Here is a 20,371-nt window from a genome sequence, read left to right as displayed (position 1 = left end):
ATATTTCACTATGCGGAATAAACTGCAATTTTATATATATATTATATTACCAACAATAAAATAAAAAGATTTTTACTTTTGAAAAGTACAAAAAATGTACAGCATTTAATAATTGCTCAGGGTTTCTTTACTTCCACCTGAGTATTATTAATATTGTGGCGTGGGCGGGGTTTTGATGGGCTACCATCATGCTTTGCGGAAGGGATTGTTTTGTGTTCACCCTGTTGGGAAAAGGTGTTTAAGTTAGTGGCTTCGGCCGGAGGTGTGTGTGTGTTTAGATGTCTGTTTAATTAGTGTGGATGTGCTTTTGTTGTCATTACGTGCTGTTAGACAATAAACTTCTCCCAGCCATTTTGCATTGGGCAGCCAGGAAGCTCACTCGTCTCTCCAAGTTCCTGCGTGGCGGTGAAAAACGCTACAATATTTTATATAATATAATAATAATTATTATTATATTCTAATTTATTAAGATGCACCTGTCTGTACACACACACACACACACACAATTTCACCTGAAAGTAAAAAAGCCCTGACCAAGTACAGTATTCAATTAAATTAAATTAAATTTTATTTGTATAGCGCTGTTACCAAGTGACATTGTCACAAAGCAGCTTTACAAAATCAATATAATTACTCAAGTTTGTACGAAATGTGAAGCTGAGGACAACGGCGACCGTGGCAAGAAAAAACTCCCTGAGATATTAGTATTGAGTGCTGTAGATAATTTTAAAATTTTATGAGATATTTAATTTTGCCCCACTTTGATCTACTGAGCAACAGTCCAGTCCTTTTTGTCCATAGCCCAGGTAAGACACGTCTGATGCCGCCGTTGTTCAAGTTTGGCTTGACACGAGGAATACAACAGCTGTACCCAATGTCCTGGATACATCTGTGTGTGGTGCACTTACTCTAGGTGTCTGGTCAGCAGTTTTCCCATGATTGTGTGTCCAACTGAACCAGACTAAAAGACCATTTAAAGGCTCAGGAAACCTTTACAGATGTTTTAAGTTAATAAACTAATTACAGTGTGACACAATGAGTCTTCAATATTAAACATTTTCACATTTTTACAAGTACTGAATTTGGGTTTTTAGTAGCTGTAAGCCATACTCATCAAAATTTGAAGAAATAAACACTTGGAATATATCAGTCTATGTGTAATTAATCTATATAATATATGAATTTTACTTTTTGAATTAAAATATTGAAATTAATATATTAAATATTTTTTAATATAACTTTTTGATTGTATAATTTATTTGGATGTAAACTGCTCGTTTCTGTTTCATATGTTGGTGAGTTTTTGCACTGTATTTTATAATAATAGTAATAATAATAATAATAATAATAATAATAATAATTTCTGTTTGGCATGTGTTAGAAAATACATTCTCTGTCCTCTTTCTTTTTTTCTTTTTTTTTTAACACAATGCAAAGTTTGATGTCAAGTACTATACTATCAAGACTATCAAAGAAACTTGATCCGCATGAATCCATGATATATATGACGCTAAATTCTACATTTATTTAAATAAACTTTAACGGCACCACGCAATGTAATCAGAGGGTCTGGAAAAATTCCACTGCACATGAACCAAATGTATGTTTAGTGATAAGACAAAACAACTTCCACATACCAACGCTTGACCATGAAACAGAGCTCAGTGCTTGGCTCCACCAATCATTACTTGCAGCACTATTTATACTGTAGGTCATGTTTTTGGCAGCACATGTTTTTCTGAGGAACAAGCATCAAAATCGATGGGATATTTCCACCACTCAGACAAGTGGCCTGGAGAATAACATCACTAAATAGCAGTGGCCCAGTCGAAAAAAAAAAAACTTGCAGACTATGCAGATATCAAGCAACTAGTACAGACATGTATTATATTTATATGCACATGTTTTCCATCCAATAATAAAAATACACAATACACAAGGTAGCAAAAAATATGTCCTAATCCCTAAAATGTGAAAACAAACAAACCAACTAATGGTCATTGTCTCAAAGAAGCTTCACAAAATGAAAAGAAAATTTATGGAAGTGTGTATGAGTGAGAAAAAAAATGTGATCACCGCTGCTGCAAATTGTTCAATTGTTTGTTTGTTTTTTTAAAAAAAAGAGAGGCTGTGCTTCCATAGTATTTGGAAATTTCAGATCTGTTCACATGTTTGTACAATATCTTTTTTTATTATTATTATTTCCTTGTTGAATCTGTGTCACTAAAACTACACTGTACACACTACATCTTTGGAAGAAGGGAATGGGCGGGAATTAATGGCACACAGAATAAACAAAAGCATGTATTAATAGGAGTGAGAAACTTACACAGACAAAGAAGAAAAGGTGAGAAAAAGAGGGACTGTACTGGGAAGGACAGGAGGTAAGATAAGCAATTTTGTTTTCACTAAACTAAATGCTTTTCTACATGCAACAGTATCAGGGTTTGGAGAGTAGATTAGCTTCATTTTGTTGAAGACTCTGTTTTGTTGCCACTCTGTTAGCGACAGCATGCCTATCTGCCATGCCATTTAGATATTTATTATGTTTTTTAATTGTTGAACTATAAACCAAAAGGGTTATCCCTGACATAACCTCCTAAAAAAGGCACTACTGTAGAGCACCAAACACATACCTTCAAAATCTTATGTCAAGCTCACCAACACTAAGCCATTGGGACTGGGTGGGAGCTATGGTCAAACAAGGCAACTTGTAACATGGGGACAAGGCTGAATCTTGGCACATGAAGGGAGTTGGAACTTAGCACAAGGAGGAACTGGGTCTTTGTAGGAGGATGGTGCTAGATCATGCCACGCAACCTGTGCTCAAGAGCAGAGCTAAACATGAGCAAAGCATTCTATGTCTGTCACGCTGGAATGTTTGGAAGTGTAAGTCCTCAATTCCAGCATTAATATCATGAGGTTAAAGTGTGCTGTGGGTCTGGGGTCCAGCGACAGCAGAAGCTTGGGCTTGTATATGCATGGCAGGATGGGAAGCATAGCAGGATTACAAAGCACGAAATTGCTATCAGGAGATGGTTAAATACAAATATCACTTAATTCAACTTAACTGGTCAAGATCTGATCATGGAGGCCTACCTATCCTTGCCAGTTGGGTGGCAAGCATGGCCCCTTTTTTGCAAGATTTTGCATCCACCCCACTGAATGCTGAGCAGGAAGCACAGAATGGAATAAGTCATTCTGGATGGTGAGTCCTTGTTTATGGTCGCCAATGCGTCCTCACTATAAATGCAGTTCCCTGTGTCACAGTGCATACAGGGAGCATTTTCACCCTGAACACCTTTGTGCTTCATCTTTGGTCACGTGTTTTGTACAAACATTCATTTTCAAACATATTTATAGAATTAATAAACCAGATTGAATACTTACATCTAGTAAAAAAAAATATTTTTTTCTTTACTATAGTATAGACTATACAATTTTTTCCACACACAAAAATAATAATAATAAAAATTATTACTATTGTTGTTATTGTTTAAACCAGGTATAAATACTTTAGTGATGTCATCTTTTGTACCCCTCTTTCTTTTAACATTATACTATTATGTTAATAGTGAACTTTGTTTTTTGTTTACAGATTAAAAACTCTTAAGAAGTTCTTCAAAGATGGCCAGTGCTTCTATACCACACACTAATGTGGGAAGTGGCTGCACTATCATTACTCAGGTTGTTCCCTCATCAACAGCTCCAGCTACAGTGGAACAAATTTCCCCTCAGACGAAAATCCTCTTGGAGACATTCCTAAAAAGAGAACCCAAAGCACTTGGAGTAGGTGCAATAGTGTACAATATTAATAAATAAACATGGCTTAAATATTTGCATTTAATGTTATTTAATCACAAGCTGAATGTTGTGTAATTACTGTTTACAATATACTTTTTATTATTATAATTTTTATTTATTTGTTTTTTTTATTTTTGTTTTATGTAAGTCTGTACTTGGAGAGCTACAAACAGCCAGAACCAAATTGATCATGAATTAAGTCAAACAGGGATGTAAAGGCTGATTTTGTATTAAATATAGTTTTAACATTTAAGATCCAATGTGAAATCCAAATAAAAACTTAGTAGTTAATGGCTAGTTAAAGCTAACGCAGGGTAACATGTGATGCACCAAGTAGATGGCCCATTTGGCACCACAAACCACTTTGGGTCTCAGTATATGGAGTTTGCATGCTCTTCCAGTAGTTGGTTGATTTCCTCTTCATACGCTGACATGTCTTTGTCCTTCCCCAGTACAGTACAGTATTAACCATTGTTTCTGCCAGTATTATGTGTGTAAGGATGTGCATTTGCCATGTGGTACCCTGGCACCCTGACCAGGGTGTACTACATCTAGTGCTCTGTTTCCCTGGAATAGGCTCCAGCCCACCAGTACAGAACAAGAAACGTAGAAAATGTGTGAGTGAGAGGGAAAATACAAAGCTCCATACCACCATGGGCATCGCTAGGCTATTTTTAGGAGGCTTTAGCCCCCCTAACATTTGTACTCAGCCCCCATAAAAATTCTCCATAAACTTCACACAAATTGGTGATCGCCCATCGTCCCCTTTAAATTTGATACGAAAGCGGCGGCAGACTTCGGCTTCTCTCCGTCTTTCAGCGCTGTCTTCAATTCGCCATCACAGAGGGAGGATTAAGGCGAGGTGTGTGTTTTTCGATAAATTGTTATATCTGCATCAGTGCAGTCCTTTCTCATAAAAACAGTTTACAAAATGTCATGAGGGATTAATCAGTTAAATCTTCGCTGTGTTCACCCTCATCACACCAGCTGTTTCCTGTAGTGAAAATGAAGCCCTTGATACACACTCTATGAATCTATAGTATAAAACAATCATACGTTGCTGTTTTAATTGGAAAACCTAACTGTCATATGGCATTAACTACCATAGAGTTATGCACATAAATGATTAAAAATAAGGACAGACAGCATTCAGTGCACTTGTTCTAACTTCATAGCAGTGTGATTTACAGAGATAGAAAAATCCTGTTTTTTTGTAATATTGCATTGTGTTTAATAATGTCCCAAATCGTAAAATACATTTTTTAGCCTTAGAGTAGGGTTTTTGTCACTTTGATTGAGAAAAAGTTACTTTTTTAATGTATAGAAACAAAAAAAAATGAATGATATTAAAAAGAAGCTTTGTTTAATTACATTAAAACAATGTTTGTCAATATTAATGAATTTGAATAAATAGCCTAGTAGCTATGAAACTTTAAGCGGTTGAACAGAGAACCTACTGTCTTATTTATGTAGCTTAAACACTAAATTAAACTAGATAACATGATGATCAAAGTTTTAAAATTTATGTTAGAAAAGGTTATATATGAAGGAAAGGGTTAAACGACGGAGGATGGAAAGAAAGGTAAGGAATGTTGTGCACATTCAGGTCTGGTGGGAAGTGCCCCGCTGGCTGGCGGGCACAGATTGGTGAGCGGTGGGCAGCAGCTCCTGCCACACGGGAGTCCTCTCTGCCTTCCGGCGGCTGGGCGGCTTTCCCTGGCTGGGAACAGGGGCCGTAACATTACCCCCCTTGCGGCCTATTCCTCTTCAGCGGCAGGGTCACCAGCGCAAAAGAGCTGTGTGAGGTCCAGCAGTGAGGTTGCAGCTGTCCTTGCAGTGGAGATCACAGGGGTACTGGCCTCTTTGAAATCCCTGGGCATGCCGCGCTTTCGTGTTTCTGCACGCGCATTGCACTCTCCGCTTTAGGAAGTCCTCAGCAACCCAACAGGCCCCGAGCTACACTTTCCGCTGTGTTTTATAACGTGGGGAGAAGCCCGGAATCATTAGAAGTGATAGCTCACCAGCCGTGCCTAATTCCGCAGCCCCGCTCCTTCGTGGACCTGCAGAAGGGGAGGCCGCCTAGCTAGTGAGTGAGGAGTGAGCGAGGAGCAATATTGATTCGGGCACACGCCGTGACATTTTTTTCAGATCTAAAGCTTGCTAGCACAATGTAGGCACTTTCACAGTACACAGGGGTCAGCATGGACACTCTGATCGGTCCCGCACATGCACTGCCCCATTTTCAGTAGTGTGTTGTGACATATCTGACATACCAGATAAAAGCTTTAATTAACCTCTTAATTCAAATGCCCAACATCCAGTCCCACTTTCAACACATTGACTGGTTCCCTAAAAACTTAAGTACAGTCTCTCACACACTGCCGTGTGGCATTGCATGACATCATCTATGTAACCTAAATCATGTGAAATTGATCATAATATTAATGTAAATGAAATATTAATGTAAATCAATATAATATTTTTTTTTCTCCCTATACAAATATTGCATACAGTAGATGTGAATATAATTTTTAAATATACATATATTGTTGTGTTTAACCACAGACTGTCCAAATAATGATTGGTGTGATAACAATATTGTTTGGCATTGTGATTACGGTCTATCCTTGGAACTTCAGTGCATGCTCTGGAGTTGTATTCTGGAGCTCAATGTTTGTAAGTGTTTTTAAGTTTTAACAAATTACATATAGTTTAACATTAAATTGCATTATTCAAATACTTAGTAAAACAAAACAAAAAAATTCTGCATTTGCAGTACATCAGCACTGGATCTTTGGCTGTTTCAGGGAGCAACACGCTTAAAACATGTGTGGTATGTAAACCCTTTTAGAAACACCCATACATTCAGGATGTTTATCCACTTTATTACTTCCTCAAAGACGATGATTCACTTGCCTTCCAGGTTTTAATCATGAAAACAGTTCTTCTAATTGCTTTTTTTTCTTGATGCAGGACAACAATTTAACCCTTCTGAAACAGATAAACATCTTCGCTGCGACCACATTATATGTACAGTATTTTGACATGGTTGTTTGAGAAATGAGAACCTTTCTGCATCAGTTAGAGTTAAATACTTGAACCATATTAATAACTACCATAATTATTCAGTGAAAGGCTCTTAACTATACAGATCTGGCCTTTAAAAACGCATGTTTTCGGAAAAGGGATCCCACGACTTGCCGCGGTTGTGCGCGGCAAGCTGTGAAAATGCTCTTCAATACCTGTAGGGGGCAGTCATGTTTCAGTCTAAAGTATTGTGTGTCTACTGAAGCCGAAAAATGTTATGTCTCTTAGGCGCCCATTGACAGCAAGCAACAGAGCTCATAAACGTGTCAAGCTCAAACTGATATGTATTTATTCATCATTTTCATTCAGAATTATTATTATTAGTAGTAGTAGTTCTCCGAATTTAATATTATTATTATTGTAACGCACCCGCGCGTGTGCAAAAGGACTACAAAGATGTATGACGTTAGCCTATAACAGTATTGTTTTATTGTTTTTATGCGCTTTAAACACAGACGGGTACTGGTGGCTCAGTGGTAGGTGATTATCGCTTATGCCTATTTAAATTGAGTGATTTTCTCCTGACACAATATAATGAAAAAGGTACATTGTAATTTTACTTAAAACGTGAAACTCTCACATATTCTGGATCCATTACATGTACTGTAAAGTGAAATATTCCAACCTTTTTTTAAGCCATGTCTTAATTTCACAAGCAACAGGAATAAACACAGACTTAAAAAGATAGTTACGCAAAGCTGATACATGAACTTTGAAGAGTTTTTTTTTAAGAGCCACCAAGGACAGACATCTACAGGAAATGGGCTACAACAGTTGGATTCCTAGCATTAAGCCACTCCTGAACCAAAGATAACATGAAAACTTACCTGAGCTTAGGAGAAAAAAACTCAACTGTTATGTGGTCTAAAGTCTTCTTTTCCCACATGAGTAAATTTAGCATTTGCACATAAAAATCAGATTGGAACACATATAAGCTAGTTAAATTTACAGTTTGCACATGATGTTTTAAGTCAAATTCAAATTAAATTTTATTTTTCACAAACACAGTCCGATATGCAGTGAAATGCTTATATGACCACCTGTGAAAGATAATACCTTTTATATCTTATATACAATATAAGAAAAAAATAAGAAAACGTATCTGTACAAATATAGAAAAAGAAAAGATTCTGTACAATTTAGAAAAATATAGAACAATATAGATTTCCAGTTTCTAAACTTTTTCAACTTTTTTTCGAAGCTGGTTTGGTTTAATGTTTTTGTTTTTAAATAAGCTGTTTTTTTTTCTTTTTTTTTAGGTAAAGGCCACGCTGATGATGAACATCCTTAGCATAATAATTGCAGGAATCGCCATAATTATCCTTTATCTGGATTTGACAGTTGGGAAATTTCTTTACCCCTGCAATGACAGCCCTAGTCTTTTAACAGAGGTATGATTTGTTAATTGTTATTTTAGCATGAGATAAAAAAGCCAATACATTTATTTTTATGATAATGATGTTGCACAATAAAGCAAAAACAGATGGAAAATTATAATAATAATAATAATAAGAAGAAGAATGCAACCACGGGGGGGCGCAATCCAGTGTCTTCTTGTGCCAGTCCCAAGTCTGGATAAAAAGAGGGTTGTGTCAGGAAGGGCATCCGACGTAAAACATTTGCCAAATCAATGATGCGAATCAAGAATATAATTTCCATACCGGATCGGTCGTGGCCCGGGTTAACAACGACCGCCACTGGTGCTGTTGACCTACAGGGTGCTGGTGGAAATTGGGCTACTGTTGGTCGAAGAAGGAGAGGAGGAAGGCGTGTTCGTAAGCAGAGAGAGAAGAGGAAAGGCAAAAGTTTAGAAGTGATAGTAGGGACTTTGAATGTTGGAACCATGACAGGGAAGGGAAGAGAGTTAGTTGATATGATGCAGAGAAGAAAGGTGGATATACCGTGTGTCCAGGAGACCAGGTGGAAAGGTAGCAAGGCTAGAAGCTTAGGATCAGGGTTCAAATTGTTTTACCATGGTGTGGATAGGAAAAGAAATGGAGTAGGAGTTATCCTAAAAGAGGAGTTTGTAAGGAATGTTCTAGAGGTGAAGAGAGCATCAGATAGGGTGATGAGTCTGAAGCTGGAAATTGAAGGGATAATGTTCAATGTTGTTAGTGGTTATGCCCCACAGGTAGGATGTGAGTTAAAAGAGAAGGAAAAATTCTGGAGTGAGTTAGATGACGTGATGCAGAGCATCCCCAAAGGTGAAAGAGTGGTGATTGGTGCAGACTTCAATGGACATGTTGGGGAAGGGAACAGAGGTGATGAAAATGTGATGGGCAGGTTTGGTCTTCAGGACAGGAATGTAGAAGGACAGATGGTAGTGGACTTTGCAAAGAGGATGGAAATGGCAGTAGTTAATACTTTCTTCCAGAAGAGGCAGGAACATAGGGTGACATATAAGAGTGGAGGCAGAAGCACTCAGGTGGACTACATCTTGTGTCGACGTTGTAACCTGAAAGAGATCAGTGACTGCAAAGTGTTGGTAGGGGAGAGTGTAGTCAGACAACACAGAATGGTGGTGTGTAAAATAACCCTGGTGGTGAGGAAGGCGAAGAGGACAAAGGCAGAGCAGAGGACAAAGTGGTGGAAGCTGAGAAAGGAAGAATGTTGTGAAGTCTTTAGGGAGGAGTTGAGACAGGCTATGGGTGGTCAGGAGGTGCTTTCAGTTGACTGGACAACTACAGCCAATGTGATCAGGGAGACAGGTAGGAGGGTACTTGGTGTATCATCAGGTAAGGGGAAAGTGGACAAGGAGACTTGGTGGTGGAATGAGGAAGTCCAGGAGTGTATACAGGGAAAGAGGCTAGCTAAGAAGAAGTGGGACACTGAGAGTAGAAGACTGAAGAGAGTAGACAGGAGTACAGGGAGATGCAGAGTAAGGTGAAGGTAGAGGTGGCAAAGGCCAAACAAAGAGCATATGAGGACTTGTATGCTAGGCTAAACAGTAAGGAGGGAGAGGGGGATCTGTACAGGTTGGCAAGGCAGAGAGATAGAGATGGGAAGGATGTGCAGCAGGTTAGAGTGATTAAAGATAGAGATGGAAATGTACTGACAGATGCCAGGAGGGTGATGGGAAGATGGAAGGAGTACTTTAAGGAGTTGATGAATGAGGAAAACGAAAGAGAACAAAGAGTAGAAGAGGTGACTGTTGTGGAACAGGAAGTAGCAAATATTGGTAGAAGTGAGGTGAGAAGGGCGTTGAAGAGGATGAAGAGTGGAAAGGCTGTGGGTCCTGATGACATACCTGTGGAGGTATGGAAGTGCTTAGGAGAGGTGGCAGTAGAGTTTTTGACAAGTTTGTTTAACAAGATCTTGGAGAGTGAGAGGATTCCAGAGGAATGGAGGAGAAGTGTATTGGTGCCAATTTTTAAGAACAAGGGAGATGTGCAAAGCTGTGGCAATTATAGAGGTATAAAGCTAATGAGCCAGACAATGAAGCTGTGGGAAAGAGTAGTGGAAGCTAGGTTAAGGGCAGAGGTAAGCATTTGTGAGCAGCAATATGGTTTTATGCCTAGAAATAGTACATCAGATGCAGTATTTGCTTTGAGGATGCTGGCGGAGAAGTACAGAGAAGGTAACAGGGAGTTGCATTGTGTCTTTTTAGATTTAGAGACAGCGTATGACAGGGTGCCAAGAGAGGAGCTGTGGTATTGTATGAGGAAGTCTGGAGTGGCAGAGAAGTATGTTAGAGTGGTGCAGGACATGTATGAGAGCTGTAAGACAGTGGTAAGATGTGCTGTAGGTGTGACAGAAGAGTTCAAGGTGGAGGTGGGTCTGCATCAAGGATCAGCTCTAAGCCCCATTTTGTTTGCTCTGGTGATGGACAGGATGACAGATGAGGTAAGACAGGAGTCCCCATGGACTATGATGTTTGCAGATGACATTGTGCTCTGTAGCGAGAGCAGGGAACAGGTGGAGGAAAATTTGGAGAGGTGGAGGTATGCTCTGGAAAGCAGAGGAATGAAGGTTAGCCGCAGCAAGACGGAATACACGTGTGTAAATGAGAGGGACCCAGGAGGATCGGTGAGGCTACAGGGAGCAGAGGTAAAGAAGGTGCAGGATTTTAAGTACTTGGGGTCAATGGTCCAGAGCAACGGAGAGTGTGGAAAGGAGGTGAAGAGGCGGGTACAGGCAGGTTGAAATGGGTGGAGAAAAGTGTCAGGTGTGTTGTGCGATAAAAGAGTATCAGCTAGAATGAAAGGAAAGGTGTACAGGACAGTGGTGAGACCAGCGATGCTCTACGGCTTAGAGACAGTGGCGCTGAAGAAAAGACAGGAGGCAGAGTTGGAGGTAGCAGAGCTAAACATGTTGAGGTTCTCTTTGGGAGTGACAAGGATGGATAGGATTAAAAATGAGTTTATCAGAGGGACAACCCACGTTAGATGTTTTGGAGATAAAGTCAGAGAGGCCAGATTGAGGTGGTTTGGACATGTTCAGAGGAGAGATTGTGAATATATCGGTAGAAGGATGCTGAGGTTGGAACTGCCAGGCAGGAGGTCTAGAGGAAGACCAAAGAGGAGATTTATGGATGCAGTGAGAGAGGACATGAAGTTAGTTGGTGTGAGAGAAGAGGATGCAGAGGATAGGGTTAGATGGAGGCAGATGATTCGCTATGGCGACCCCTGAAAGGGAACAGCTAAAAGACAAAGAATAATAATAATAATAATAATAATAATAATTTTATTATTTTCTGATGGATTTGGTAAAAAAGAAGATAATTTTAAGTGGTACTGTAGGACTTTTTGACATACAGTAGGTGTATTTCAGTAATAGTAGATCTTTATTTCAGAGCCGTACCAATGGAATCACAGGTGTTTTGCTGTTTTTTTCTGCGCTTCAGTTTGCCATCTCTGTTGCAATTTTAATTTTTACTTGCGAAGCTATCTGCGCCAATGGACCGACTGTAAGTTTTTTTTTTTCCTGATAACAAAATATTCATTATTGTCAGGCATGTCACAGCTTTCTTAAGTAAAAACTGCCATTTGAATGCATGGTTTTGTCTACTCGTCTGATCAGAATAAGCTAGTCAGACCTCAGCTCTAAAAGAATTTAGAAGCAAACACGACAGCTTCCTCCATACGGGAGGTTCAGTGCTATCTGACTGTTTAGTTTTGAGCTTAAGGTAAAACGTAAGAATAAGAATTAATGTGATTCAATATAAGCAGTCTTGTGTTTCTGTTTACTTCAGTAATTGTACCATACTGATTGATATGTTAATCAGAACAATGCTTATACACTTTCTGTTCTTTTAATTCAAATTGTATTTAATTTTCATGTTATAAAAAGTGAATTATTACATATACTTTAAAAATAAATTAAGCACAAACCAAACTTGTTGCTTCTATTCTTTTTGTAGCCAACTTACAGCAAATTTATTCGTGTAAATTTAAATCAAGATCATTTCTGACTCCAAACAGTTGTGGTTACCTGAATGCACACGTCAGTTCCAAAATGCCATCAGTTGTAGTAAAGGAAGTGTTAGAAATTTGGTGACCATAAACAAAGGAATGATTGTGTCTGAAGGGAAATTGAGTCTGGTTTGGCCATATTGTGAGGTTGTGGGGAATTCTCGAAGTTGTTGCCCTTACAGCAACAAGTGCTGATGTGACATTAACTATAGGCTACTATAGGAGTGTAAATATTGTGAACAATTTGAAGTGTTCATATGTATACTATTATTAACGTTTAAATACTGTTATTGTGTACTGTGTATCAGGGGCGGACTGGCCATCGGGAGCACCGGGACATTTCCCGGTGGCCTGACAGTCGTTCTGGCCTGCCGGCTGCCGCTGTGCAGACGATCAGCCTGGCATGTGATAGGCTGGTGTATAACTACGAATTAATTGACGGATCTCTCAATCTACGAATCAGGCAATGGAAAGGGAGGGGAAGATTAGAAGATCAGGAGGGAAAATTACACTCCCACATCACATGACCCAATGTCAGCGACGCACTGCCTAATATCTGGCTATATCCAGAGACAGGGTATATCTGACTAAATCGTTTAAAAAATGGAGCGTAAACGCAAAGGAGAAGCAGAGAGTCAGCGTATAAAAAAAGGAAAAAGCCCTGGCCGCAGACGCAGCAAGCTGCTGCAAAATCCCAGCCATGTTCGCCAGTAAGGGAACAGGTCGGTCAAGATTACATTTACATTATATTTATAATAATTTGGCAGACGAACACTTTCATCCAAATCACTTAGATCATTACAATCGATAAAACTAAACCAACAAACGAGCAACAATATGTAAGTGCTGCTGTGCTGTGTCAAGTCTCGTTTCGTCTGAAAAGGTGACGAAGGAAGCAGCAGTAGCACTAGTGCTGTAAATGCTCCTGCTGTTGAGCTAGAGGTGGTGGACAGTTCAGCGTCTGAGTCAGAGCAGGGACCTTCAGGTAAAGTTAAAGATAAGCAAAACTAAACATGCAGGCAGCAGGCTATACTTTTTAAACAACATGTGCTTTTTTATGATTTATAAGATCAGTAGTAGGACTGTGATTTTGGGGACATACAACTGATGGCTGCACAATTATAAGTACAGATTATTGAACACACTTATTTCATATTGCAGAGCAACTACATGTGCAGAGTGAGAGAGAGAAGGATTCAGGAAAAGATTAAGGAGACAGTAAAAGCCTTTATATCTCTTTTGATTATTTTGCCTGTCCACAGTCTAAGGATTTAGATTTTTTTTTTTTAAGTATCACCCAATTCAAATGCCTACTGGTGTACTAGTAGTGCTAATTACTTACTGTTTACTCTTACTGGTCTGTTCCACATAATGCCATAATTGAGTAAACATTGTTATCTGTTACTTACGCTGTTATAGGTTTTGTTAAGTTTATTTGTGTTTGTGTTTCTGATGCATTTGATATACTAGAGTTGAGCACTGAAAATACATAAAATGTAAATATTTCAACATGTGAATGTGTCTCTTATTATCTCTTTTAAAAAGCCAATTTTCTATTTGTCATTGGTTTGGTAGTATAAATGGTGTATTCCTAGTGAGTTGTTAAGAGCTATTTTTTTTATTCATTTATATTGCATCTGGTAGTCTACCTGTTACAATAATAGGGTTAGCCTACAAGTTTATCAGTCCAGTAGATTACATGAATAGGGTGGTGGTGACTGCAGCAGCAGAGGTGGCCTGGGAGTGGAGTCAAATTCCCGGCCTGAATTATTGTCCCAGTCCGCCACTGCTGTGTATCCATGAAGCTCTGTGTATGTGTTGTATGGTGGAACATCATTAATCTGGTTCCAAACCCTGAGAGTGCTGTTCCTGCGGTCGGTTCCTTCCCAGCTTTTCAAAGACAAACGGTAAGATAAACCTGCAGCAGGTCATTATGGAACTCCAAATCACTGGAGAGTTCATAAGAAGTCATGTTTAAAAAATAAAAATAAATAAATACTTTTGGTTAAGCTTATTTTCTTCCTGCACATGTCTGTACACTGATCAGTCATAGCATCAACAACAAATGACATTTACCTTAATATTTGTTATGAATCATATACCAGTAAGCTTGTCACAGGATCATGAGCTCCCAACTCAGTCATGCCTGTGGTAACCAAAGGCCTGAATACGATCCAACAGAAAAGCCAAAGCAGCATAATTTACTGAAAAAAAAAAAAAAATCTTTGCTGGTTACGTAAGAATAGCCCAGAACACCCAATGCAGCCACCACATATAGGGCTCATCTGGCAAAGCGACCTAGGCCTGTGACTTGACCTCCAAATGTTCCAGATTTCAATCCGATCAAGCAATGTACCGGACAAACAATTCTGTTCCACAGAGGCCCCACTCTACAAACCTCCGGGTTCCAGATACCACAGCACACCCCAGAAGCCCTTCTGGAACCACACCTCAAGGGGCCAGGGCCACCCTGGGAAGAGTTACATAATACTGGGCTATTCAAAGTGGTTTTACATTCTTCTCTCGCTAGGGATGACATACCAACCACTCTGAATAGCCAGAACTTTTCTTTAAAAAAAATAAAAAAAATAAAATTGATTAAATGAAGATCTGATGATTCTGTGTGCATTATATAAACCATTTAATCTACTTATTTCGACAAGAAATCATATGTTTATCTATATATTATATTTTCCTTGATTTCTTTTCTTTTTCCACAGGGCTTTAGTACAATGAATGCTGTCAACTTAAGCAGTCTACCTGTGGACAGTCCTCCAGCCTACAGTGAGTAAAGCTAAACACTATTCCTAGGGACAGCAGAATGATGATGAATAATCAGGAAATAAATAACGTTCTAATAAGACATGGTATAAAAACCTTTAACACAGATATAAAATCCACACATACTAAGTCTTTGTAATTTTACATCCGTATTTATGTAAGCTGCATTACAATGCTTAAGTGAAACATAAGTAATTTTTTTTCTTGGTTTTGACGCCTATTATATGCCAAACTCTGAACATTTAGTATTTTAGTCCCTCTTTATGGCCATTCCATCATGTCGTAGTTACTTTTTAACATAACTATTTACCTTACAAAATTACTGTCTTTAAAAAGTATTCAGTTACATTACAGCGTTACTTTCTGATAAAAGTAACTATTTTGAGTCCTTTTCCATTGCAGAAAAAAAAAACTCCTTTGATTCCTCATGCATGTTGTTTTAGTCAAGACCTTTATAATTGTTCTATCGTTATCACTCAGCGAGTTTGACCCATAATCTGTTAACTCCTAATACCCCTATCTCACCTACGCAGTTGAGGGTTAAGGGCCTGGCTCAAGGGTCCAACAGTGGCAACTTGGTGGTTGTGGGGTTTAACCCTGGGATCTTCCGAACCGTAGTCCAATGCCTTAACCACTGAGCTACTCCTGGCCCCTGGTTTCATGCGGTGGCCGTAATTAAGTATATAAATAATAGTACTTAAATGGCAGACCTAACGCATTAGCATTCTTGTTACATAAAAAAAGTAATCCAAGTACTTTTTAAGATGTTACACCCAACACTGGATGTGAATAATAAAAGTGAGAAGGATATACTGTAGTTGAGTGTGCTCCCTCTACCATGCTGCTGGAAATTTTAGTGGGAGAGTTTTCCCAGAGCTCAAGGTTCTCTGTGTTAGAGAAAAAAATCTGATGTTCTCCATGCAGCAATAATGACATTCATCTAGTCCACTCAACACATCACTCTTTGTTCTCTTTTCTTTTTATTTTTAGGTTCTTGGGAGGTTGCGATGCAGATCCAGATCCAGCATTGCTCATGTTCTTTGTCTGTTCACTGACCCGAGATGATTACGGGAAAAACTCAAAGCACTCCTTTATCTGTGGGCCTTTGCTTTCACAGTAAACTATTAATCACTGTGTTAAATAATTAATATATGATTAATTTTAATCAATTGTTAGAAGGATTATAGCATAAAAAATATTTTCTATTTAATATGAATAAATACAATAATGAATAAATAATATTGAAGTTAAATAAAGCTTAGGTGAAAAAGGGCTCGTGTATTTTTAGGAAAAGAATATCTATTTTACTATGATGGATTGGCACCCTGTCCTGTCTTACTGTAGGTCCTGGGATAGGTCCTCCGCCACCCTGTATACAGAATACAATGGACAACAGGAATTAAGGCCTATTAACAAACTTTTAAAACAAATCACACACACACACACACACACACACACACACACACACACACACACACATTAAATCAAGCATCATGTGACATCCATAACCACTTGAATGTTGATGCTGTAAAGTTCTATTTGTTTTTCAAGAGCTCTCTTGTTGTGCGGACATCCCTTATCTGTGAATGTTTCTGGCTGTAATTTCCTCACAACTCATAACTAACTTCTTATTTTAAAGTACAGTAGTGTAATGGTTAACCCCTAGAGGGCGCCAAAGCGTCTAGTTTGTTCTTTTCTGTTTGTAGTTTTGATTAAGGAATCGTGACAGAAAGCTAGACCATAAAAGTGGCATAGCGGAGGTCGCTCCCCCAGATGTTTTTTGGGGGGGGCGCTATTACCATTTCGCCAGAGCTGGCGGAATGGCTGGATGGCAGCGATGAGCAGAGAGAGACAAGGGCGCGACAGAGCTGGGAAGGCTGCAGGCTCGCCATTCGGCGGACGCCGTTCAAAGGTGAGGCAGCGGGGAGCTACATGGTCCCAAGCACCGACCAAGATGCACGGGCCGAGGAGGTCTGGCAGGACGGTGGCGAGGATCAACCGGGAGACGACTACACGTTTTTGACGCAACAAAATAGGGAGTGCATTTCAGACCTGCGGGAGCAGGTGGCGCAGCTCCAAATGCTGCTCGTCCAGTTTCGGGAGAGCCACGCAGTAGTCCCGGAGGTTCTCCCTCTCCCTAATCTGAAAGACGCACTCCTCTTAGCCGCCGCCGTAATACTCTACGTCCATGAGACCCCCAGATCTGCTCCTTTATCTAAGGCAAATCTATTTATAAAAACGCTTGATTAAATAAATAGGCTTTTAGCCTGGACTTAAACACTGAGACTGTGTCTGAGTCCCGAACACTATTTGGAAGACTATTCCATAACTTAGCTGCTTTGTAAGAAAAAGCTCTGCCCCCAGCTGTAGCTTGTTTATGCATCTAGCTGAACAACCAGACAGTAAGGCATTACAATAGTCCAACTTTAAGGTGATAAAAGCATGAACTAGTTTTTCTGCATCGTTTAGTGAAAATAAATTTCTTATCCTGGCAATATTTCTGAGGTGAAAGAATGCTATCCTGGTAATATTATCTACATGTGCTTCAAATGAAAGGCTGGAATCAATAATCACACCAAGGTCTTTCACTGTTGCATGTGATGAAACAGAAAGGCCATCTAAAGTTACGGTGTGATCTAAAATTTTACTCCTAGCTGTATGCGGTCATATGACTAGAACTTGTGTCTTATCCAGATTAAGCAGAAGGAAATTAATTTGCATCCAATGTCCTGCACACATTGCTCAACTTCAGTAAGCTGTTTTTTCTTATCAGGTTTTGCTGAGACATATAACTATGTGTCGTCAGTGTAACACTAAAAACTAATACCATGCTTACTGCGTAACAGCAAGAATCTGTCACCGGGGGAGGCAGAGACGGAAAAAAAACCCAATAGCACACACAGGTTTACTTAAAGGAATTTTATTTGAGGCTAAAGGGTTAAGTAAATAGAGGCTGAAAAAGCGGTGTGTGTGTGTGTGTGTGTGTGTGTAAGAGTGAAAGTCAGCGCACAGTAGTGGGGGTTGTGTGGTGCTTTTAAGGCCTAGGGATGGTTCCTAATCGGATACAGGTGTGCCGTGATTGAACCCCACACAAGGCACAAGGCATGGAACAGGAAGTTTCCTGTGCCTGGAGCCACGTTAAGACCAGATGCCTCGAAGTAAAAAAGAAGGGTGCAACAAGGGCGCTGGATCGCTCCGCAAACCGGGAGAGGAGGGCAGACAGCTTCGGTTTAGTCGTGACAGACTCAACACACCAGGTTTCAACTAATAAAGTATATTCCAAAACTAATGCTTGTCTTGTACAGACAACTGTATGTATTTTAGTTTTTGTGTTTGTCAGTCACCCTAAATTTTGTTGAAGACTATAGACACTATAGTTCTGTTTTTTTTTTTTTTATTATTTTTTAATAACCTTGTGTAAATTAAATCTGCTGAACTCATGAATAAAATCTGTGACAGTGGGACATGAGAAATTACCAACCTTCCAGGAGGAATTCTGACATGTGACACCATGATGTGAGTTCAACATGTAGGAGTGTAAGATGGAATATTAGATTAAGAATGAACAGTGTGATTTAATATTTAGAAGCACTCTTTTGTCACCCTTTTTTTCATGAAATTGTCCACTACTGATTAATACTTTAATCATAATTTTTTTTCTGATATTTTAATAAAAAAAAAACTTCTACAGAATTGTTATTATAGTGAACAATATGCAGTGCTGTAACTTACATAAACATATAAGTATTGGTATGTCTAACGATGAAGATCTGTGGTATATACAGTAGGTAAATGTCATTACTGTAGTTCAAAACGCTGAAACTGATGTTTCTGTGGTCAGTTCCTTCCCAGCTTATCAAGAACAACCGGTAAGAGAAGTGGCCAGGATGTCATTATGAAACTCAAAACCATTAAAGAGCTCAAAGTTATTTTTTTATTAGCCATAATATTAACACTGATTATTAGTTATATACCAGTAAACTGGTGACAGCATCATGGGCACTTAAGCCTCACCCATGCCTATGGTGACCAAATGACAGCCTGACCAGTCTGATCTCACAGAAAAACCAATGCAGCACAATTCACTAATAAAAAAAAAAAATACTGACCACAATAAAATGGCACCCAAAAATCCAGGGCCTGTGACCTGGCCCCCACATTCCCCAGATCCCTATCTGTTCAAGCACCCGTAGGATGCACCGGACCAAAAATAAAATTAAAATGAATAAATTAATTAATTAATTCAAAGGGGGGCATAGCAGCCCCCTCTTCCACAACCCTAATCTGGACTAGTAATGTTAGTCCACAACACCTTGACACCTGGACATGGCAATTGTTTCTTGGAATAGCAGCAGAATAACTTCATATAGGCTATAAACAGACAGAGAAGAACATCATATATGGGATACACCGACCATGAAATACAGGACATCACTGCACCTAGGCTGCTATCACAACTGGAACTCCATAAGTGTCAAGTGAAATACAAAACAAAAATATATATATTTTTTCAATAAAACTTTATTTTAACACAAAGCATAGTGTAAGGCTTCCCAAGCCTGGAATTGAACCCGGATCAAACTGGCAACAGGAAGTGAGGTTTTGTTTTAATTCTAAGTTAACAAACTCCATCAGCATGAGGTTATGATATTCATGATGCTAAATTGTAAAACACATTTCTGTAACTTTAACAGTATCATTCCATGCCATCAGAAAGTGTGGGTCCAATGCATAAATCCACTGCACATCGCCCAAAGTTTACATGAAAATGCAGTCATGTAACATCATAACAACCTGGCTCCACCCTTGGTGCTGGGGTTTACCAATCATTCCTTGCAGTACTGTTCATGGTGGTTGGGATTGTCCAATTGCTGTGGCGGCTTAAAGGTTACTCCAGGTCAAATTTTTCTTTTGCCAGAGCTGATTGGATGTGCTGAGTGCTTCAAAGAAATGTTCAGATGAGTAAAAAAAAAAGGCAAGAGGCTGTACTTCCGTAGTTTTCGGAACTTTTACGTCACATCTGTTTACATCAGTGTCTCTGAAAGTATACACATCCTTTTGCAAGAAAGGGATGGGCTGCAAATAACGGTACAAAGAAGAAACTTTAGCATTTGGTAGCTGGAGAGAGAAACAGACACACCCATACACAAGGAAAGAAAGATAAGAGAGAGAGAGACAGCCAGCACTGCTAAAAGACAGGAGGTAAAATGAGCCATTTTGTCTTTCTGAAATAAACACTTACCTATTTTTAACAGGTGTAACAGGATCAGGGTTTGTTTTAAAGAGGG

The 20,371-nt window shown here is 39.1% G+C and overlaps 1 protein-coding gene across 1 annotated transcript; it reads left to right on the top strand.

Annotated features, from left to right (window-relative positions):
- The first annotated feature begins 3,627 nt into the window (after window positions 1-3,627).
- Window positions 3,628-20,344, top strand: LOC128526727 (high affinity immunoglobulin epsilon receptor subunit beta-like). Its single transcript, XM_053498861.1, has 7 exons — window positions 3,628-3,789; window positions 6,370-6,480; window positions 6,581-6,637; window positions 8,151-8,282; window positions 11,684-11,797; window positions 16,857-17,255; window positions 20,339-20,344. Exons 1-7 carry the CDS (start codon window positions 3,628-3,630, stop codon window positions 20,342-20,344), a joined length of 981 nt encoding a protein of 326 aa, XP_053354836.1.
- The last annotated feature ends 27 nt before the right edge of the window (window positions 20,345-20,371 follow it).

Source organism: Clarias gariepinus, chromosome 6 (genome assembly GCF_024256425.1).
Source record: "Clarias gariepinus isolate MV-2021 ecotype Netherlands chromosome 6, CGAR_prim_01v2, whole genome shotgun sequence".
NCBI classification, from domain to species: domain Eukaryota; kingdom Metazoa; phylum Chordata; class Actinopteri; order Siluriformes; family Clariidae; genus Clarias; species Clarias gariepinus.
This window is presented reverse-complemented; position numbering and strand designations above follow the sequence as displayed.

Excerpts from the sequence above, each read along its gene's own strand:
- LOC128526727 (XM_053498861.1), top strand. The coding sequence starts at position 3,628 with ATGGCCAGTGCTTCTATACCACACACTAATGTGGGAAGTGGCTGCACT. Across the intron at positions 6,481-6,580 it reads TATTCTGGAGCTCAATGTTT|TACATCAGCACTGGATCTTT; the intron begins GTAAGTGTTTTT and ends CTGCATTTGCAG. Across the intron at positions 11,798-16,856 it reads TCTGCGCCAATGGACCGACT|ATGTTTTTTGGGGGGGGCGC; the intron begins GTAAGTTTTTTT and ends TCGCTCCCCCAG.